Source organism: Terrapene carolina, unplaced genomic scaffold, assembly GCF_002925995.2.
Source record: "Terrapene carolina triunguis isolate 2854851 unplaced genomic scaffold, T_m_triunguis-2.0 Scaffold190, whole genome shotgun sequence".
Lineage (NCBI taxonomy): Eukaryota > Metazoa > Chordata > Testudines > Emydidae > Terrapene > Terrapene triunguis.
This window is the reverse complement of record NW_020664541.1, coordinates 880,346-899,963: the sequence shown is the minus strand read 5'-3', so window position 1 is coordinate 899,963 and position 19,618 is coordinate 880,346. Positions and strand designations below refer to the sequence as shown.

Sequence of the window (19,618 nt, the reverse complement as noted above, 5' to 3'; positions counted from 1 at the left end):
AGCAGTCCTCTTTAAGTGGGGGATGCAACCCTGCATATTCAAACAGCCCATTCTTCATAATGCTTCTGGGATGCTTGTTTTTCAGCACTATGGTCAGAGCTGTCCCTTCAAACAAGCCATGAATATCCTCAACATGCTCTTCACGGGTCTCTTCACCGTCGAGATGATTCTGAAACTAATCGCCTTCAAACCCAAGGTAGGTGTTGTAGATTGGGAATTTCTCTTCCTGTGTGGTGGGAGTGAGGAGAAAATATGTAATAACCCTACCCCACCCCCACAGTCACCACCCAGTAGCTGAACTGGGCAGTTACTCTCTGGATTGGAGTCTCACCCTGTGTTTGGAAGAGCTTTTCTCAGGAAGAGAGTAGACACATTTAAAAAGAGCAGTGCCTTTTAGGAGAAGAAGATCCTGCTCCTTCATTATTATGAAGACATGGTAGTTACTCTACAGTTAAGGCCACAGCATGATTTCCATATTGAATGCTGGTCTAACGCTCTCTCTAACTTTCCCAAAACAAATTTTATAGCCTGAAACATCTCCTGATTAGTCCCCAGGCCACAAGTGATATTAAAGAAAAGTGAAGTTAATCAAACATGATTCATTTTGAGTTATGGTACTTGGAAATTTTTCTTTGGGTTTTGGAAAAAATATTCTAATTGATCTACTCACAGGTCAGTTATCAGTCTGCTCATAGTTCAAAATGGCTGGCAAATTGGCCTATACACTAGTGCTTTGTGAGGATTACAGCACAGGGCTGGTTTGGATAATGTTAGTTTTGAATTTAGTCATTTATTGTCAATGTTGGAAACCCCATTAGTTCCTGTCTCCAGAGATTATTACGTTCACAGGAGCTACACATTCCACTAACATAATTACACCAGAAGAAAAGTTGTAATTTACAAGCTCTTCCAGCTAACCCAACACAGCTCTTAAATTAACTGAGGCCTTCATCTTTTTAGTGTAGCTTCAGCTACATTTCATGAGGTCTCAATATGGCATTAACAAAGGTGACAGTCTCCACCATGTCCAACAACCAAGCTTGTCTATTCTATTGAAAGTTAAAGCACCACCCTTCACCAACCTGTCATCCTTCTTCCCCTCAGCAGTGCAGTAATTTTCTGCTCACACTCCACTCAAACCAATATCTCTCTCCAGCATCATCTCTAAGTTGGTTCTTCTCCCTCCCACCCCAGCACCTCTATCCCCTCTCCTGCCTTTTTCTATAAGGCCTTTTAAAAGGTAGAGGATCGAGGAAAGTCACAGTCTCTGCCCTCAGCCAGCCCAGAATCTCTCTCCCTTCTCCCATCATTCTCTTATAGGTACCACTCATGAAGGTCACAAGTTTCATGGGTTATGTTCGAAATCTTGGTACTTTTGTGAGGTCTCAAATGTAGTGCTTGTGAAAATTACAAGCATCACCAGCTGTACCAGCAGAGCTTGTAACTTCCAATAGGCACTAGGCTTACAAGTTTGTGACTTTGCCACATATGCTACCGTAGAAATTCTTCTAAGTCCAACACTTTGCAAAAACTTTATATGCATATTATATGTGTAGGAACATACCTCATGCATTTAGTAGCATTCTTCTGCTTAGATTCTGCTTCGTTACACTCTTCAAGCTTTGCTATGGGCTCTGATCACCGTGAGTTTTAAAATAACCGAGAAGATTTCTAAACTAAAAACTTCTCTGTGACCTAATTAAAGATGAGACTATATGGCATATCTTTTTAACACTCTTTAACATGGACTAGAACAACAGGGTTTTAATAAAGAGTCTTGAAAGCCAGGACATTCTCAGTTAAGGTCCTAGCATCAACCATAACTCTGCCCCTACTCATGCTGAAAGAACAGCCAGCTACAGGAATACACCATATTAAAGATAGAAACTAAAAATGCCTGAACACCAAAAATAGCCCCAAAACTTAATTTAATTTTAGAGGCCATCAAACTGGACGATCACAGTGATTCCTTCTGGCCTTGAAATCTATGAACCAATATCTTCAGAGGGGAAAAAACAGTAAAACAGGGCATTTGCCCCCAAAAAATCACAGTGGGGAGAATGAACCTATGGAAATTGCTAATACAGCGAAAAGCTTGCCTTAAGCAGCATATTAATGCTGATTTATATTCTGTACCAGTGCAGTGATTCTGTAAATCTTAGAGCATCAAATGTGTTCTGCAACAGAACTCCCAGTTGCCCTCCTTTTTATCACAAAGGTGTGACCTGCAAGCCTGTAGAAGTGCCATCATGCACTGCTCCATCTTGATTCAAACTGCCTGCCAAAGAAGGACGCCACCTACTTCTAGAAGGCCTCTTGGATCAAGGTGGACCACTGCGTGATGGGATCTGTAGTCACTATCTCTATGGGCCACGTGGTACAGCTACAATGTGCTGCTCTATTTTATCTATGTAAATTGGGCACAGACTTCCAGCTCTGAGAAAGATGGTGGTGCAGCCCTCACTTAGGCAGGGGCTGGGCACCGACTACCATGAATGGTATAAAAAATGGCCTGCAAATGAGTGGTTATCCCTAAGGGGTTATCTGAACAATCTGAGAGATGAAGAGCTTTAAGATACAGTCACCCTCCTCTCCCACTGAAACATCCCAAGTTCCCCAGCAGAAGCTAAAGAGGGGATTTTAAGTGCATTAAGTTTTCCCAAGTATGAATGACTAGCTTAAATACTTACGGGGTCTCTGTTGTAGATGGAATTGGCTGCCATTTCCAGAGCAGTAAAGCCCAAACCAATCTTTGATTAAGCTGTTTTGATGTTATGCCTAAAGCCCAGTCTTTTCAGGCTGAGGAGTTTCTGAAAGTGATAGAGCAGTTACTCCTTTATGACTGACTGCAGAGGAGTAGGAGACATAGATGGGGACCTGAAGGTATCATGCTCTCAGCTGAGCAACAACAGGAAAGGCTTTTAGGAGAGGACAATGCGGGAGAAATGAGTGTGAGAGAAGCAGCAGCAGGCCTGACACAGAACTAAAGCTAGGGTGTTTGCTCTAGGGAGCACTCCGCTTTCTACAGCTGCTGGTATTTCTGAACCCAGCAAGAGGCACCATATAGGTAATGTAACTACTGCTGGATGTTGGGACGTTGTCAGATACCTACGCCTCTTACAGCCACTCCCTAAAGGATAGTTGGAATTGGAAAGGAATGGTCCCAGCATCTCCCAGTAGTTATAGCTAATCGCAGTATCTCCCAGGAGGGGTCCCAGCAGGAACTGTTGAAGGAGCAGTTACTATGTGGAGCACACAGCTGCTCATTCCTTTTCACGAAAGAATAACTGAAGAGAATGAGATCGGTGCTGTGGCCACCAGGGAGCTCATAATCACTGTGGTCCCAGCTTCTCCCTGCAGGAGTCACTGTAGGGAGTGCACAGAAGTGGTGGCCATGTAGAAGTATAGAACTAATGCATTCCCAGTCTCTCCCTGCATGAGTACCATAGGCAATGGGGTAGTAGTGCTGGCTGAGGGGAGTTTACAGATACTCCTATCACAGCTGTTTTTCGCTGGCATTTCTGTGAGTAATAATGAAAGGCATATGGCTCTTTCTGATTCTGGTATGTATTTTTCACCATGTCCGCAGACCTCTAGCATTATTTAGCTCTTGGCCCCTGTTTTTTTGAGGCAATGTGCCCTACTTATTCAGCTCTCTTGATAGCATAATGGAAAGGAAAAAACCCAAGGAGGAATCAGTTCCATAAGCACTAATTGTGAGCACAGACTCACCCTGGCATAGGGAATTTACTTGTATAATCCTGTGCTGGAGCTACTTCTTCTGTTAGAGTAAGGATTCAGTAATCAAGAGGCTATTCTCTGGGATGGGGAACTACGTTTAGTCCAGGATCTGAGTCCTCCTCTTAGTACTATTCCATGCTCTGTAAACAGTATTTGAAGTTGGTAGAAAAACAAGAGGTTTCATAACTAAACACAGCCCTGGCACTGGGAATGCTTGGCTTTTGCAGCGAATCTGTACTTCGCCCTTCTGTGAGCAGTGCTATCTCTTTAGTTAGCCTCTGTGGGGGAAAGGGCAGTCCCTGTCATTTATGCCCAGCTGTGGGGGTAGTGCAGTCTTTCAGCTGACACCACTTAGTAGGAGCAATACTGTCTCAAGCCCATGTCTTTAGGCGTGCAATGTTTTTCTGGAGGAGAGGCACAGATCTCTCAGGTTTTATCAGTGTAAGGCAAACAGCCCATCAGCATCTAACCTACTCCAGGCATAAAGAGGGAATGAGAAGTAAAGGATTTGCTAATAGAGAGATTTGGGATGATTAGGGCTGCTGATAAGAACACATCCACTGTGTTCCTTGCATCTCCGTGCAGAGTATTAACCTGCTGCTCTGAAGTACGACTCCCAAATGGACCGTGAGTGTTTGTCTTGGCCGAGTCCCACAAACTGATTCAAGATTAGTTACTCTGAACAGGCAGGCAGTTTAAAGAGATGTTCTTGAGGCTTGGGGAAAAGAGGGGTTCTGGTGTTTGTGTTTCTAATTTATAAAAAGCTCCAGCAGTCTGGTGAGCTTTTTGTGATGATGCTTCTAGGGTTTTCTCTTTAGAACTCAGAGTCCAGTCTGAAATTTTTACACACATTTGTGCCCCCTGCCCACAACACACCCATAATCTGCCTAGGCAGACATGGCATTAAACACAAGGGAACAATTTAACTGCTAGTGCAGTCAGGGACATAAACTAGTTCTATAGCCCTTTACATCAGTAGATCTCAAAGTGCTTTACAAAGGAGATCAGTATCATGGTCCACACTTTACAGATGGGGCAACTGAGGCCCAGAGAGGCAAAGTGACTGGCTCAAGGTCATCCAACAGAGCAAGGAATTGAACGTGGGTCTCCTGAATCCTAGACCAGTGCTCCCTCCACTAGGCCACATTGTCTTCTATGAAGAGGCTAGTAGTAATTTCAGTGGACTTTTTCCCACTTATGCCACCAATGACTTTAGCCACAATCAGTAGCCCAATAGGTGTCTTTAACTAGAGAAATGAGATGGGCTTGAGTCAGATCCCCAAATGCAAACACCCCCAAGCTTTGTGGGAGTTCAGATCCAGGTAGAAACTCAAAGATAGATCATTGGCTCTAGAATGGGCAAAACTGAAGGCCTGAATGCGAACATGTACATATACATGAACTTTGGGAAAATGGGACTCTGGAAACAAACTTTCCAGCTTAACCTGTCTCTAATCTACAGTAGAATTGTATGAATAAAAGGCCTGATAAAGAACCAAACAAATCTGCCACTCATTAGAAATGTTGTCCCTTGGAGAAGTAAAAATCCATACATCCATATGTTCCCCTACGCTCATGTCCTAAGCCACAGTCATGGCGTGCATCAGCTGCATGTCACCCTCATTGATGAAGCTCCTACTTGTTTCATAACCTTATGCCAGAAGATACCATCACCGCTAAACATTGGTACTGGTGGACTGTTTGTTGTTTTGCTGTTTCAACATTAAAACTGGCCTCTCAAGAACAGGAGTACTCTCCTTTTCAGAGAGGAAGGTTCATTTACTGGAGCTGTCTTCTCTCCCTGTTTCATGAAAAGAACACATTTTATAACTCATGCAGGTAGAGAAAAAGGATGAAGAGTAAAATTAATCTCTGCTTTAACTCTGTTGGCTTCATTAGCGTTTCAGGGAATGAATATAGGGATGAATTTTCCCCAGTGAATCCTGTAACTGTCCAGAGCCATTAGGAAATGGTTTCTTTAATTGCTGAGCCTTTCATACGTGCTTGTCTTCTCGGAAAATGTTCATTATACCCTCCCAGAACCATTTGTTGAGTCAGAAATAGGATCCTAGAAAACTGAATTTCTACTACCACTCTCTTCCTGGCACTAATTCAGATGGTACTTCAATGGAACTACTCACATGAATAAAGCTAGGCATATGTTTAAGTACCTTGCTGAATCTGGGCCCATGTGAAGAAGGGAAATACTGGGGCTTTATCTCAAGGAATCATAGATATTAGAGATGTAAAAGATCACATAGTCCATTTCCCTTGCTGTCCAATGTAGCAGCCAAAACTTCTCTCTCCTTGATGGTTACAGGTAGGTGACTCTCATGTCCCCCATAAATCCTCATATAGCCAAGCCAGGCATATTTAGATCTTCTAATTTTTTTCTTTATAAGATCATTATGTCAGCCCCATTGCTGCTGTTCTCTAAGTTCCCTCCCTTTATTGACATCTTTTTGGTATAGAGGTGTCCAGAACTGAATGCATTACAGTCAATGAGTTTTGCATTCAGTGCAGGATGTACACTTCCCGGGCAGTTCCAGGAAGGATTGTGACTTTCTCTACACAAGGGAGTCCTGCCTACTAGTCCATCCCTCAATTCACTAGGAAACCCTCCCATTCTCAGCCCTAATTGATGCATGCTTCCACATTTATTAATAGATCTACTTTCTCTCTAGTATTTCTTTTTCTCTGGGTATATTTGGCCGTCTTTATTCCCCCTTTAAGCCCTTCACTTAGCATTAATCATACATTTGATGCTCTTATATTTCCTTTCACGCCTGCAAACTGACTCATCTGTTTTGGTTCCCTCCTGACTACTCCATTTCAGTGCAATTCCTTTTTTTACACTCAGATCTTTGGAGTGTCTTTCGCTAAGCCACATTGGCTGCTTCTTTTTCCTTGCATTCTTCTTTTTCAGAGAGATCACAATCTGTTGTGCCTTGGTTATGACATATTTTAGGATGCTCCAGCCTTTGCTCATGCTACTGAATTTTTTACACCTTCCCATTGCACCATTCTCATGATGGTTCTTAATTTTTGAAATCTATCATTCTTTGTATTGCTGCATTCTTGTCATCTTAGAAATATCTATCTATCATAGGCTGTTGAACAGGCATCAAACACCAGAAGATTTGAGCCCCTCTGTCATATCAAGGACTCTGACACACCTGGGAGGATCGGATTAAGGACCTTTCTACACTATTGCAGCCATGTCAGGAAACCTGGCTGCAACCAGGCTGTCTCCAGCCCAATTACAAATATTGTTCCAATTTGTAATGTAGACTGGATTTCAGCTGTGGTCCAAGGTTTAACCAGTTATAAAACACAGTTAAGGTCCAATCCACACATGATAACCAGGAACCATATTTTTGTTGTAACCGGGTTCCCTGAGGTGCAGTGCCATGGATTTGTAGCATAGAGGGGGTGTTAGCTCAGGGCTGGATTATCCGTGAGATTCAGGAATAGAGCATCCAGATACCATGAGACTCCTGAGTGCAGGCTACCCAAAGACTTTAACTAGGCTGTTCTGGTTGTTAAAAGGCTCAAATGCTGTGATTTCTTTCTGCACTGGACTTGAGGCGGCCAGGATAGGCATCAGGCTGATTCCTCTCATCAGCCTCTGTTTCAACCTTTCTGCTGTGCAGGAGACAGCAAGCTAGAGGACACTGAGCTAAAGGAGGTATTGGCTAACTGGCTCACCCACCCAGCTGCAACAGAAAGGGCATTCTGCCCCCTTCCTTTAATGTCTTAGTGATTGGGAGCAGGGGCCTGAAAAGGGAAAGAGAGAGAGGAGGGGTAAGAAAAAAAAGATATGAGGGGCCATAAGGAGAGGAAAAAGATAATGCACTTCCTTTGAGGTTGAAAGTTGGAGAAGAGACACTGGAACATGAGGAGAGCAAGGAAGGACCAGACAACAGGATGTGAGGACCGAAGAAAGTGAGAGAACAAAGAGACCATGTATGAGGGGAAGGAGAGGAATAACAACAAAAAATTGGGTTTCAGGGAAAGGGAAAGAAACAAAATCAGGAGAGGAAATACTGTGTATAAACAATGGGTAGGAGGAAGGAGAGAGTATTTTTAAAGGAAGAGAAAATACAAGACACAGAAAGAGGAAAACATTAATAAAATGGACAACAAGACGACTAAACAGAAAAGTGGAAAGGAAAAGAGAGAGAAGCACAGGGGGGTAGAATGAAAGAGTGAGATGGAAAGAGAAAAATAAAGAAGGGAAAGAAAAACAGAGGGAAATGGAAATAAAAACCAAGGAAGGAGGCATATCACTTTTAGGGTAATGAACGATATTTTATTTATGCTTCTACATGTTACTGAAGTTCCCTGGCAGGGGTCGCACCTCCCGTGTCTGAGGGGCATTGGTTTCTCATTCACAAAGTCTCCTGAGGTGCTCTTCTGTGGGGATTGGAACTGGGTGAATAATTAATATTCGATACATTTCACCTCTTTTTGTGTGGATAAGAGGTGAAACTCACCCCTGGTGCCGGGGTTTGATGCAGAGTCCTCATCATCACGTGAGCCACACAGAAGAGCCACATACACCCCCTGCACACCACAGAACTGACCTGCACATCGGCTCAAGGTCGTTTTGGCCCTGGGTGAGACGAGTGAATCTGTGATAGATAAATTATCATTATCCTCATTGCAAAGAGGGGGAAACTGAGGCACAGATAGGTGAAGGCCAAAGTCAGCAAGGGGATTAAATACATGAGCAACTTAAATACATGCCTAATCCCACTGACAGCAATGGGCTTTTTCATGAATGTAAAATTATGCATGTGTTTAAGTATTTTGATGAATCAGGCGTAAGTGATTAGCCCAAGGTCACATAGGACATCTGTGGCAAAAGCAAGCAAAAAACCTGAATCTCCCAATAGCCAGTCCTGGGCTTTAGCCATAAGACTGTCCTTCCCTTTTACAAGAGACTGTGCATTTGCAATTACCTGTTTGCCAGGGATTAGGAGTGCAATGCATACATGTTGTGAGGGTATTTGAATATGTGGCCACTGGTGTGGCAGGGGGAATGACCCTCTTTTCTAGTTCAGTTATACAGAATTTATACTAACGTGTGTCTTCCTGTATGTCTGAACAGCACCTAGCACATCTGGGCTGCTACCATAATGTACATAAATAACAGTGATTAGTAATTAGATCTATACATAAAGGATCAGACTGTCTCAAGCCCCTGCCCAGGTACATGTGGTAGGGGGCCCTTCAATAGACTTGCTCTCTCCATTGTATTCCCTACACGTAGTCATTATTTACATCTGTCTATGGCTGGTAGGGGACAAAGGTAATTAACATTCCTGTGCTTAGGGAAACAGAAGGTCTGCTTCCTCCATGCACCTCTGGGAGGAGGGGCATAGAAGGGCAGAGAGGAGGAGAGGCCATGAGCCCATGTCCCCTCCTCACTGGCCTGAGAAGTTGGTCAGATGCACCTCGGGGAGCAGGTTGCACCCTGCATGCCTGGGGAGCCTTGGAAAGATGGAGTCCAGGTGGAGGAAGAAAGCAGAAATGGGATTAGGGAGGGATTGTGCCTCTTATAACAGTCTTCCCCACAGTTCTGCCAGGGTGTGTGGATCCACCCCACCCCACACATGAGTCAGTGACTAAATGCCATTCATGCACAGAGCATATGTGACAGGGATTGTTGCAGGACAAGCATCAAGGTGACTGTTGTTGTTTATTATGGGCCCTCAGACAGATACCATTCTGGCTCTGTTCCATAAAGCCTATTAGATGAAGGGGTCATCTGAAGAAAGGGAAATCGCATTCCTCTTATTTAGAGTGCACGCTCATTAGGTTAAAAAATCAGGGGGTAGCCGTGTTAGTCTGCATCCACAAAAACAACAAGGAGTCCAGTGGCCCCCTTGTTGTTTTTTTAGGTTAAAAAATACATTTGAAATAGAAAAAAGACCACTGAACAACAAACACTCCAATACAGAGTAATGTAACAAACTACACAGCGGGGGACTCAGGAACAGGATTGCTCTGCTAACATCTTTCAGACGACAGGCCTCAACACAGCAAATAATGGATCTAGTCCCTTATGCAAACATCCAAGGAATCCTCATTAGTGCTTCCTTTAGATTTCAATGAGTTTTCAGTGATGTTATGTTACTGTAACTGAGATAATTGGATCCATTGGCTTCCATGTTCATCTGAAGACAAAATTTGGCCCCAGTGGTCACCCTGATGTTACACCAATTGTGAAAATTGGCTGTTGGGCCAGGTATTCATTAAAAGCAAGGATGACTGTATGATCTGCAAACCATAAATCCCATTTGTTGTTGAACCTACTCTACCAGTTGTGGGACACTGATCATTGGTAGGAATTTAAAGGAGAGGAAAGCAGGCAATATAGTTAAACTTCACAGATATAGGATGCAGCTACCCCAGACAAACAAATTGTGCAATGTGAAAAGTATTCATCGGATAAATGAATAGAGGGAACTGGATTGATAACAGGACACAAAGCTTTACACAAATTTCTAGGTCACTGGTTCCAATTGAGCCCTGGTCAGCAGGGATCAAAATTCTTCACTCTGAATGCTAGTCGACGTCCTGTATGAAATGAGCTAGTTTTCTAGTGGATGGGGTCCATGTCACATAAAAAAGCAGCACAATTGATCTCTTTATTGGCAATCCCAGTGGAGAGGCCAAGAACTGAATGAACATGGAGAATGAACTCCCCTTTGCCCTTAGAAGTGTTCCCCATTTTGTCATGGTGGAAGCACATTGGTGAGAGATGGGGAGGATGCTTGCACTGCCACTGCCTATGTGCTTATAGGATAGAGGACATCCTCCTTCTGGGATTGACAATCCAACACCATTCAACAACACAAAATTTATCCTGTACTCTTTATTATGAATTATATGTAACTGTTCTAATTTTCTCCAGCAAGGGCTGTGCAGTGTGATTAGCCAACCTCCTAGAGGACTGATAGGAAATCTGGTAGGCAAAGATAAATACTAAGATGCTGAATAGGAGCTTCGTTAAGGAGGGACCTTTTCCTTCACAGTAAACGTACCCAGGGAATTTGCATATTTCTGCAACATTGTGACAGATTTATTTCCAGTCTGGCACTTGAGGGTTTTAATGTCATTATGAGTGATCAAAAATAATGATATGACTACACAATGCAGCGGTGTAGGAAGCACAGTATTAGCTATTACTCTTTATTAATATAGAAAATTATTAACGCTGTGTTAAAAGCACAGTGGGATGGTGCACTGGGGTCTCATTCACAATGGTGCCTGCAGCAACGGCAGCGGCACTGAAAGGGAACAATATCAGGGAAAAGTTACTTGTTCTCACCGACAGAAGGGAAATCCCAAACCTCTGTCACTTCAGACAGGCTCATGCAAAATGGTCAAAAGTTCTCACAGGTTCTCTTCATTTAAAAACAATGCCAAATAAGAGGGTACAGCAAGGCTCCATCTACACAGTACTTTCTGTCCTGTTAGGAAATGATGTCAGAGGCAGTGTTGCCTACGAATAAGGCACTGGACTGTGGCCAAGAAACCTGATTTCTATCCCCCACTCTGCCACTGGCCGGATTGGCCACGTCACTTTACTGCTCTATGCTTTTCAGTTTCCCCAAGCGTAAAATGGGCATAGTGATGCTGACCCTCCTTTATAATACACTTTGAGATTGATGCATAAGAACGAGTATTGGTGATGGTGTTATTTATAGATGGCAAACTGTACTCTGTGAAATCAGGGCCGTTTTGAAAAAAAAACAGAGAGAAAACTACAGTAAACCAAACAGTCTAAAAACATATGATGCATATCTCTCAGGACTGTCACTTGAGTGTAGAGTTGTTCCAGTGGGTCACCATACCTCTGTACCAGCCATGCCAGACAAGACGTCCAGCTCCATCTCATGGCACCTACATGAACAGAGTCTGTATCCCCTCCTAAGACATCTCTCACTGATTCTGGATGCTTTCCAGTCTGTTACCACTTCCTGGCTCATCCTCCACCAAAATAAGGATAAAAGATTCTTCATTTCCAGAGATGTGCAGGCAGAAGCCTCCACTCACAAATCCAGCATTGCATCCCACTTGTTTTGGTATTTAAAGAACATGGGATCTCTTTCAGAAAGAGGGAAGTGAAACTGATTTTTTTTAAAAGCAAAGCATTTGCTCCTATTCTCATGTAGAAGCGGCTATGGAAAGCTGGACTACGACAGTCCTGGAAGCATCAGTGATAAAGGTCAATGATTGGTAGCGGTGTCCTTACATGTTGCTAGCAATATCTCAGCTCATAGTTGTTTTTTGCAGGGGACAGCTTCTTTTGGGTCATGCTCCCTTCCCTAAAAAGAGGGAATCTCTTTTATATCCTCTTTTGCCAGAGGATGTTGTGAAGGCCAAGACTATAACAGGGTTCAAAAAAGAAGTAGATAAATTCATGGAGGATAGGTCCATCAATGGCTATTTGCCAGGATGGGCAGGGATGGTGTCCCTATCTTCTGTTTGCCAGAAGCTGGGAATTGGCGACAGTGGATGGATCACTTGACGGTTACCTGTTCTGTTCATTCCCTCTGGGGCACCTGGCACTTGCCACTGTCGGAAGACAGGATACTGGGCTAGATGGACCTTTGGTCTGACCCAGTATGGCCATTCTTATGTTCTTATGTTCTTATAGCAAAGTCCAGCTTTTTGTTCTTTCCTTCTTCTGTGCTGTTGTCTTGGTGCATTCTCTCTCATACTTAATCATGACAGAACCTGTTCATTGTAGCCCTTGGGGAGTCCGCCAATGTAGAAGCCTGTAGTTTCTCCCTAATGTGACATGATAGCAAATTGCACATGGTTATCAATATACAGAATATGAAATGTTCAGGCATAGCTAGCCGTCACAGCCATTTTTCAGTCTTTCCATCAAGTCAGTGTTCTGACTGGAGTGTAATGTTTCCTGTGGGTTATATCCTGCTACCATGACCATGGCATGGGGTATTCATGATGATGTTATTCTTGGAAAGAGCCCATGGCTCTTTACAGAGCTTCACTGGATCGAAAGGGTTCCATCTGGATGAAGATCAAGAAGGCTGATTTCATTGTTCCAGGGGACCAGCAATGGAGATAGGGGAGCATTCAATTCCTATTCCTTGTGTTCATGTTTTTATGTCAGGGAGGCCTGAAACATCGGTGCGTGCAGGCTCCTGCCATTCCTTACCCTCCTTTCCCACAAAACTAAGAAGAATCCAAGCCAACAGCAACAACAGTTTCCCAGGAGGATTTCATCTAGTTACAGTCATTGTTCAGAGTCATTATTCTCCATCCCTTCCCACTGTGCAGGCCTGAAAGATATTCCTGCCACCACTAGGAGGCGCTTTCGCTGCTGGGTGCCATCTCCAGAGATACAGGGCATTGCCTCTGCCATGCTTCTAACCTGATCTAGGGCACAGGCCCCCTAAGGTCACACATTGAATTTCAGACCTCACACATGGCTGAGTGCTTATATACCAGAGTGACAGCTACCTAGAAAAATGAAGAAACTAAAGATATGAGTTACCAACTGCACTATCATCCAGGTGGGAAAGGACCTATTTGATTATTTGCAAGCGAAAATAGTGCTGGGTGAGATGAACCGTAGTGTAAGATCTGGAAATGGAAGTCCTTTAGCCACAAAACGGATACAATACAGACTGCTGCAGGGCAGGCATGCTCAACATTGCCCTTACACCTGACCTGGAGAGACCACCTCTAAGGAAAAAGAGTAGTTCAGATTCTATAAGTATTTTCTTCCTTTTAAGACTGCCAGCCAGGAGGCCAGTTAGTGCCAATTGGGGTGAAGATTTTCCATGTGTGTGTATGAGAGAGAGATGGGGACTCTTGTCCACTGGGAACAAAACAGAGACCAATAACCTATTTTAGCTACTGCACCTTGTCAAACAGTAATCAGAGGATAATAATTTTTGGTCACTGATAATCTGAGCCAGATTCAGCCAGAGACCTAGAAATGAACGTATCTGTGTTCTATTACCAGTCACAGAGCCATCCAGTCCCTGCAACATCTTTGATTCTGACATGCTAGAGACAATATGTCTGGGCGGTCCATTAAATCCCAGGGGAAAACCACCCATCTGCTTTCGGTAGCTTCTTACTGCGGGAAATATGAGAGCTCATGAATCAGAAGTGAGACTGAAGTGTAAAATAAAGATATCCAGATTATTAAAAATGAGTCTTGCCCTAAAAGGATGGGGCTGCTTTCTTGTTAAATAAGCAAAGAGCAGCAGCATGTTCCTTTAAAAACACTTGGATTTTTGGAACTGACTCAGAAGTTGAAGAACTTGTCTCCTTTGACTGTTTATAGCTTTGATGAAGTAGAGGATTTGTGTAGTTCCCTGCAGCAATGACTCATTACGACAAGCAGTAGGTGAATTGCGATGACTCTGTCTCTCAAAATTAATCCATCAATGAGTGAGAGCTGATAGTATGCAAATAGGTGCTGTTTTCCTACAGTCTGTCATGATCTGCAAGCAGCTGCATCCTCCAGTTTATTTCTTCTCTACTAGGCACTGCTAATTTCCATGATTGCTGTTATGGCTAAATGGCATCTTAACATAATTTGCATTATCTCCATTTGATGTCAGTTGTTATTGTAGCTTTGTAATATTCTGCAGAATACATGTGATTCTCTCAGCCATGCCGGTGAGACTGTGCGCCAAGATTCAAATGACAGAATATATGTGATTCAGTTTAAATTTCTTCATAAAGAGATGCCCCCTTGCCTTGCCACTTTCCAGTGCGGACGCTTTCAGTAAAAGCCCGGAGGTGAACCCCACAACTCCAAGTGGCCTGCAAGAGTTTCAAAAATGCATTCCCGTGTTGAACATGAAGGTACTGTGCTACTACCAGATTGTGGTAGCTCAGCTACCTTTGCAGATCATCAGCAAAGTCTGAGTTGATGGCCATTCCAATCAAACAGAATTTTTACTCTCCTAAGAAATCACATTCCTTATCAGGAAGTCATCCTTGAACCAGCCCCTTTCCCTCCCTCCCATAAACTCCCTCTTCCAACACACACCTGGCTTAAGACTAATGTTTCTTTCCATTGTCTAGACTTGCAGATTTATTTTAGGTACTCTGAGACCAGATCATCCCGTCAATATTCTTTCCTGTTAGTTCCCCCATCTTCTCTCTCTCTCTCTCTCTCTTTCCTCCTTCCTTTCTATATCTTTCCCATTTTTCTGCAGTACTGTAGCAGCTTCTTCCATTGGGGACCATCTGACCTACATTCAGATCCCACCCAATAGAAACACTGAGGCTTTGCTACACCCTTTATCTACATATGTTTTACAGAGGGAGAGACTAGTTAATTTTTGCAAACCTTGTAGTAAGAAAACATTGAGCACCTGTGGCTAAGCAAAGAAATACCTGCACATCAATTAGCACAGAGGTGACCCTGGAATTTCCACTGGGTTGTGTACTCCTAACCCAGCTGGGATCACTAATCAGCACCCCACCCCCTTTTCTCCTTAGGAATTCTGTGCATGGGGTAGCCTGGTTTGGGCTAGAACCGTCCCCCACAGTTCTGAGTTTGAGTCCCAAGTGGCTATGAGCTCAGACCTTCAGACAGCCTCTAGTGGGCATTTTCTCTGCTGTTAACAAGGCTTCCCAGCTACTGTATTTAGGAGTATTTTCACAGGATGTAAAAGCCATAGTCTCCAGAGATCACAGTGGCTCCATTAGTGTTGAAACAAACCACAGTATCTTGTTAGCTGAACTCAGCAGCCAAGAAACCTAAAGATGATTGGCATATTCATTCTGAAGTGATACCATGTCTGCTCCCCTGCACAAATGAGATTCCACTCCGGTCAGTCACTGCATATGTATGATCAGCTTTTCATTAATTAATTGATCCTGGGGTGATTTGCTAACAGTTCCTTTTTGGGGGGAGTGCAGAGAGGGGCAGCAAATGTGTGTGTTTTATTGTAATGATGGGTACTTCATGCTCATGAGTAACCAACCTGGCCTCCCTCCACACAAGCTCCATAGATATCATGTACTCCAAAAAATTCCCACAAGGGGGTGACTGCAATTCCTCTGTAAATCCCAGGAGAGTTCAGCACAGTGATATGTAACTCTATGGCTGAAGTAGGGTGAGCGTCTCCCTTTAAGGGTAAATTATGGTATTGCACTCTAAATTCCTTTATTGCAAAAATAAACAGTGCCTTCAGCTCACTTCCCCCTCCTTCCCTGGAGAGAAAAAATCAAAACTTTCTGGTGGGAAAAATAGTTTGGAACTGCTACCTCTTTATTTGACTGAAAGCTCCTTCCTCAGTCAGCTTGTCTTTCATCAACCACCGTGATTCTCTCCAACAAGGAATCTGGCTTTGAGAGGTACTTTGAGGTCATAACAAGCAAATCCCAAAGGGGTCTAATTCACTCTCAATATGTGCTTGTAACTCTTGACAAGATTACAAGCTATAATCCAAAACCAAGCAATCACATGGGCAGTTTTCAGATGATGTCTCTAAGAAGGATTGGCTTTTAAGGAAGGATTTAATTAATTTCCAAACAAACAAAGTATTCCTTGCACCTTATTTGAAGAATATAAGCAGCAGCGCTCTATGATTTCTTTAGACTGTGTGACTATGAATAATATCTTCTTGATTCAAGCCCCTCTTTTTGCTATAGAGAGGGGTTGGGAGAGGAGGAGGGAAATGATTTTAAAATCGTATTTTTGAATTCAGTTCTTAAAAAATGGACTGTTGGGTGTGGGGATGAATAAAACTGGAAGAGTAGCAGTAGTTCCTCTTTATCAAACAACCCAGGTGTGTGAGGAAAAGAGGAGTTATTTGAGTGTACCTCACACATGGGCAACAGTGGGTCATTAGAGGGTGTGCCTCCTATGGAGACTAAGGTGACAAGACCATGACTCACGACTTTCAGAATGAGCCAATGGCTGACTGGGATCAGCAGAGCTGCCATTTGAAAATTGGCTGTTGGGCTGGGAGTCCGGGTATTCATTAAAACCTGGTTAGGCCCAAACTATGATCTGCTGTAAAGTTGGTATAATCTGATGGCGGCATCTCCCGTGCTTGCTAAAGAGCTGTTTAAACCATACAAAGTATCCATGGATTTAAAAGTAAACAGCTACCATTTTGGTGGGCACAGCCCAAACAATCAGACAGGTATGAACTTCACCCTTGTTGCTGCATAAAAGCAAACTCAAAGTTCCTATTTCAAGAGCTGTTTGGAATCCCACTGACATCCTTCTTGAGGCTGGTAGATGAACACAGAGAAGGAAATGGAAGGTAGACATGTTACTGAGTCTGATCCTGCAGATCTTCAGTATGTGAGCTGTGCCACTACCTCAGTGGGACTGTACTCATGAAGAAAGGTTGTAGGATCGGGCCCATTGTCTTCTGCTTTATTCTCTTGATTCTTCAGGTGCCCTCAGGGCTGAGGTCATGTCAGGTCACACAGGCACCTTCTTGCAGCTCTGTGTGATCTGTATGTGTTCTTTATTTGTTCAAAATGTGAGTGCCTTTACAGTTTAATCTGCCATTCTCTCCCTCCCCTTCCCCTTGGTGAAGTCTAATTACACTTTTATTCCAGGTCCATCTGGTTGCTAGAAATGCTGGAGATCACCGCTGTGCTCATGCTAATGTTTGCTGTGTATTTTCTAGGCTGGATGCTGAATAATAATATTCCCTAAATTTGCTTTTGCTCCTGTTTCCTCTCCCCAAGTAGCAGACTGTGTAATATGGGATATGAAGTGGGAAATTTACACTCACTGGGCAGATTTTTTTTAAGAGTTCAGGTTTTGAACAAACCTATTTCATGTTTGCACACGAAAACGCTCGCTGTGTTTTTCAGAATGAGGTTTCTTTTCTTGTTTCTCTTTTCAAAGTCCATTCTAACAATTCCCCTCACAGCAACTGTCTGGTGTGTGCTCAGTCGGAAAGTGGGGTTTGCATATTTGTTTGTTCTGCCCAAGGCATGGCCCATAAATGTGAGAGTTCTCTAGTCCGGAAGAGTCCATCTGGGCTGCCTTCCAGGGTTCAGAAGGGAACTCCTCGCCAGTGTCTGACCCAGATATTAGTTGTGCCCACAACAATCTCAGGTTCCCAAGTCTGACTTTTGCAGTGCTAGCAGTGGGATTATTTGTTCTCCCCTCTTTTCTTTCTGCAGTGCTGCCTGGGAACTCAGGCTCACACTTTACCCATGACGTGACTTTCCAGCACTAAGAATAGCAAGCGTAGTGCAACTTAGGTTCAATATCGCTGGAAACAAGACACAGCTGGGAATCAGGGAAGTCAGATTAGTCCATCCTTCCACAACCAAAATACATAACAGGAGTACAGGAGTTCCTGTTTGTTTGTTCCTAAAACTGAAGAAAAGGGGGATTATGTAGGAAAGGGGAGCTCTTGTCAGAGATATTTTGCAAATCTTGACGAATTATCTTGAGAGTAACTGTAAATCTTTGCTCAAGATATTAATTTGAAAAAGAGACAGACAACCAGAAGCTCAGCAGCCAGACTGAATAAGGCCTTTGTGAAAAGGATGCTGGATCCTAGCTCCCCTTACTGCTCAGGATCATTGGGGTGGATGGTAGGCAGTGGAGGCTGGTGCCACCTGAAGGTTGGTAGGCAAATTGGACACATAAAGTTGCCCTCAGCATCAATTCACAGAGTGGGTAAAATATTTTAATGTATTTGACTTAAAGCAGCCAGAGCTGAGGACCCTCCACTGGGGAGTGGGGAGGCAATCAGCAGGATCTCATAAAGAGCCTGGAGAATAACACTAACATAAGACAATAAGAGCGGCCATACTGGGTCAGACCAATGGTCCATCTAGCCCAGTATCCTGTCTTCCGACAGTGGCCAATGCCAGGTGCTTCAGAGGGAATGAACAGAACAGGTAATCATCAAGTGATCCATCCTCTATCACCTATTCCCAGCTTCTGGCAAACAGACGTTCGGGACACTTAAGAGCATGATTTTGCATCTCTCTTGCTAAGAGCACCAGTCTGCCTCGATGCCTTGAAGAGAAGATCTAAGGCACAATCAGTAGAAACTGTTGGTGCCTTGCAAATCCACAAAGGGTGTTTGGGCAAAGAACCAAACATGATAAGCAATGAGTTGTAAAAGCTCCTTCTAACCCATCTCCTGATTTTATCAGGCCCCTCTTTCTCTTTTCTTAAGAGACACCTGGTCTTTCATAGCCCCAGCACAGTCCATTACAGCCTGAATGTGGGTCCAGTGGCCGTTTCTCATTTGCAGCATGGGAGTGAATACTGGAGAGAACCAAGGGTCACCATTCCTTTACCCCTCCCCCCAAAATTACACAACCCAGGAAAACCAGCATAGCGGAAGGTATTAGGTTACTTAGAGAAAGGTGGCTCTGACACTTGAAGGACTCAGTCCTGCAACCCCTACTCACAAAGCAGTCCTTACTCAAGCAGGGAGTCCAACTGGCTTCAATGGTTACGTTGGCTGGAGAAAGGACAGCTCACATAAGGGATGCAAGAACTGGTCTTTGGTCTCTAAACTAGTGCGCAGATTTAAGAGCAAAACTGCTTGAGGTATCAAGGCAATAATTCTAATGGTAATTTTGAACTGTTTTTGTCTGTCTAACATTCCTTTTTAATCCCCATCCTGCCTGCCCCTTCCTTATGTAGGGTTACTTTAGTGATCCTTGGAATGTTTTTGACTTCCTCATCGTAATTGGCAGCATTATAGACGTCATTCTCAGTGAAACTAATGTGAGTATTACTCTACCCTCCCCAGGATACCACCACCACCACCTCCTCCTCCTCCTCCTCTGTTTCCTTCTCTCTCTCTTTTTTCTGGTTTTTTTCCCCCCTCTAGTCATGCTTTTATTGAACTTGCCGTCGTCCTTC

At 43.6% G+C, this 19,618-nt stretch overlaps 1 protein-coding gene across 2 annotated transcripts in view; it reads left to right on the top strand.

Annotated features, from left to right (window-relative positions):
- The window catches only part of CACNA1C (calcium voltage-gated channel subunit alpha1 C), a 594,404-nt gene that overhangs the window by 501,876 nt on the left and 72,910 nt on the right, over positions 1-19,618 (top strand). The window contains exons 28-29 of one of the 2 annotated variants that reach the window (XM_024210493.2): positions 86-196; positions 19,397-19,480. In XM_024210493.2, coding sequence (XP_024066261.1) covers positions 86-196; positions 19,397-19,480 — 195 coding nt within the window. The remainder of the gene's footprint in view (positions 1-85; positions 197-19,396; positions 19,481-19,618) is intronic. The other variant, XM_024210494.2, reaches the window with a different exon arrangement.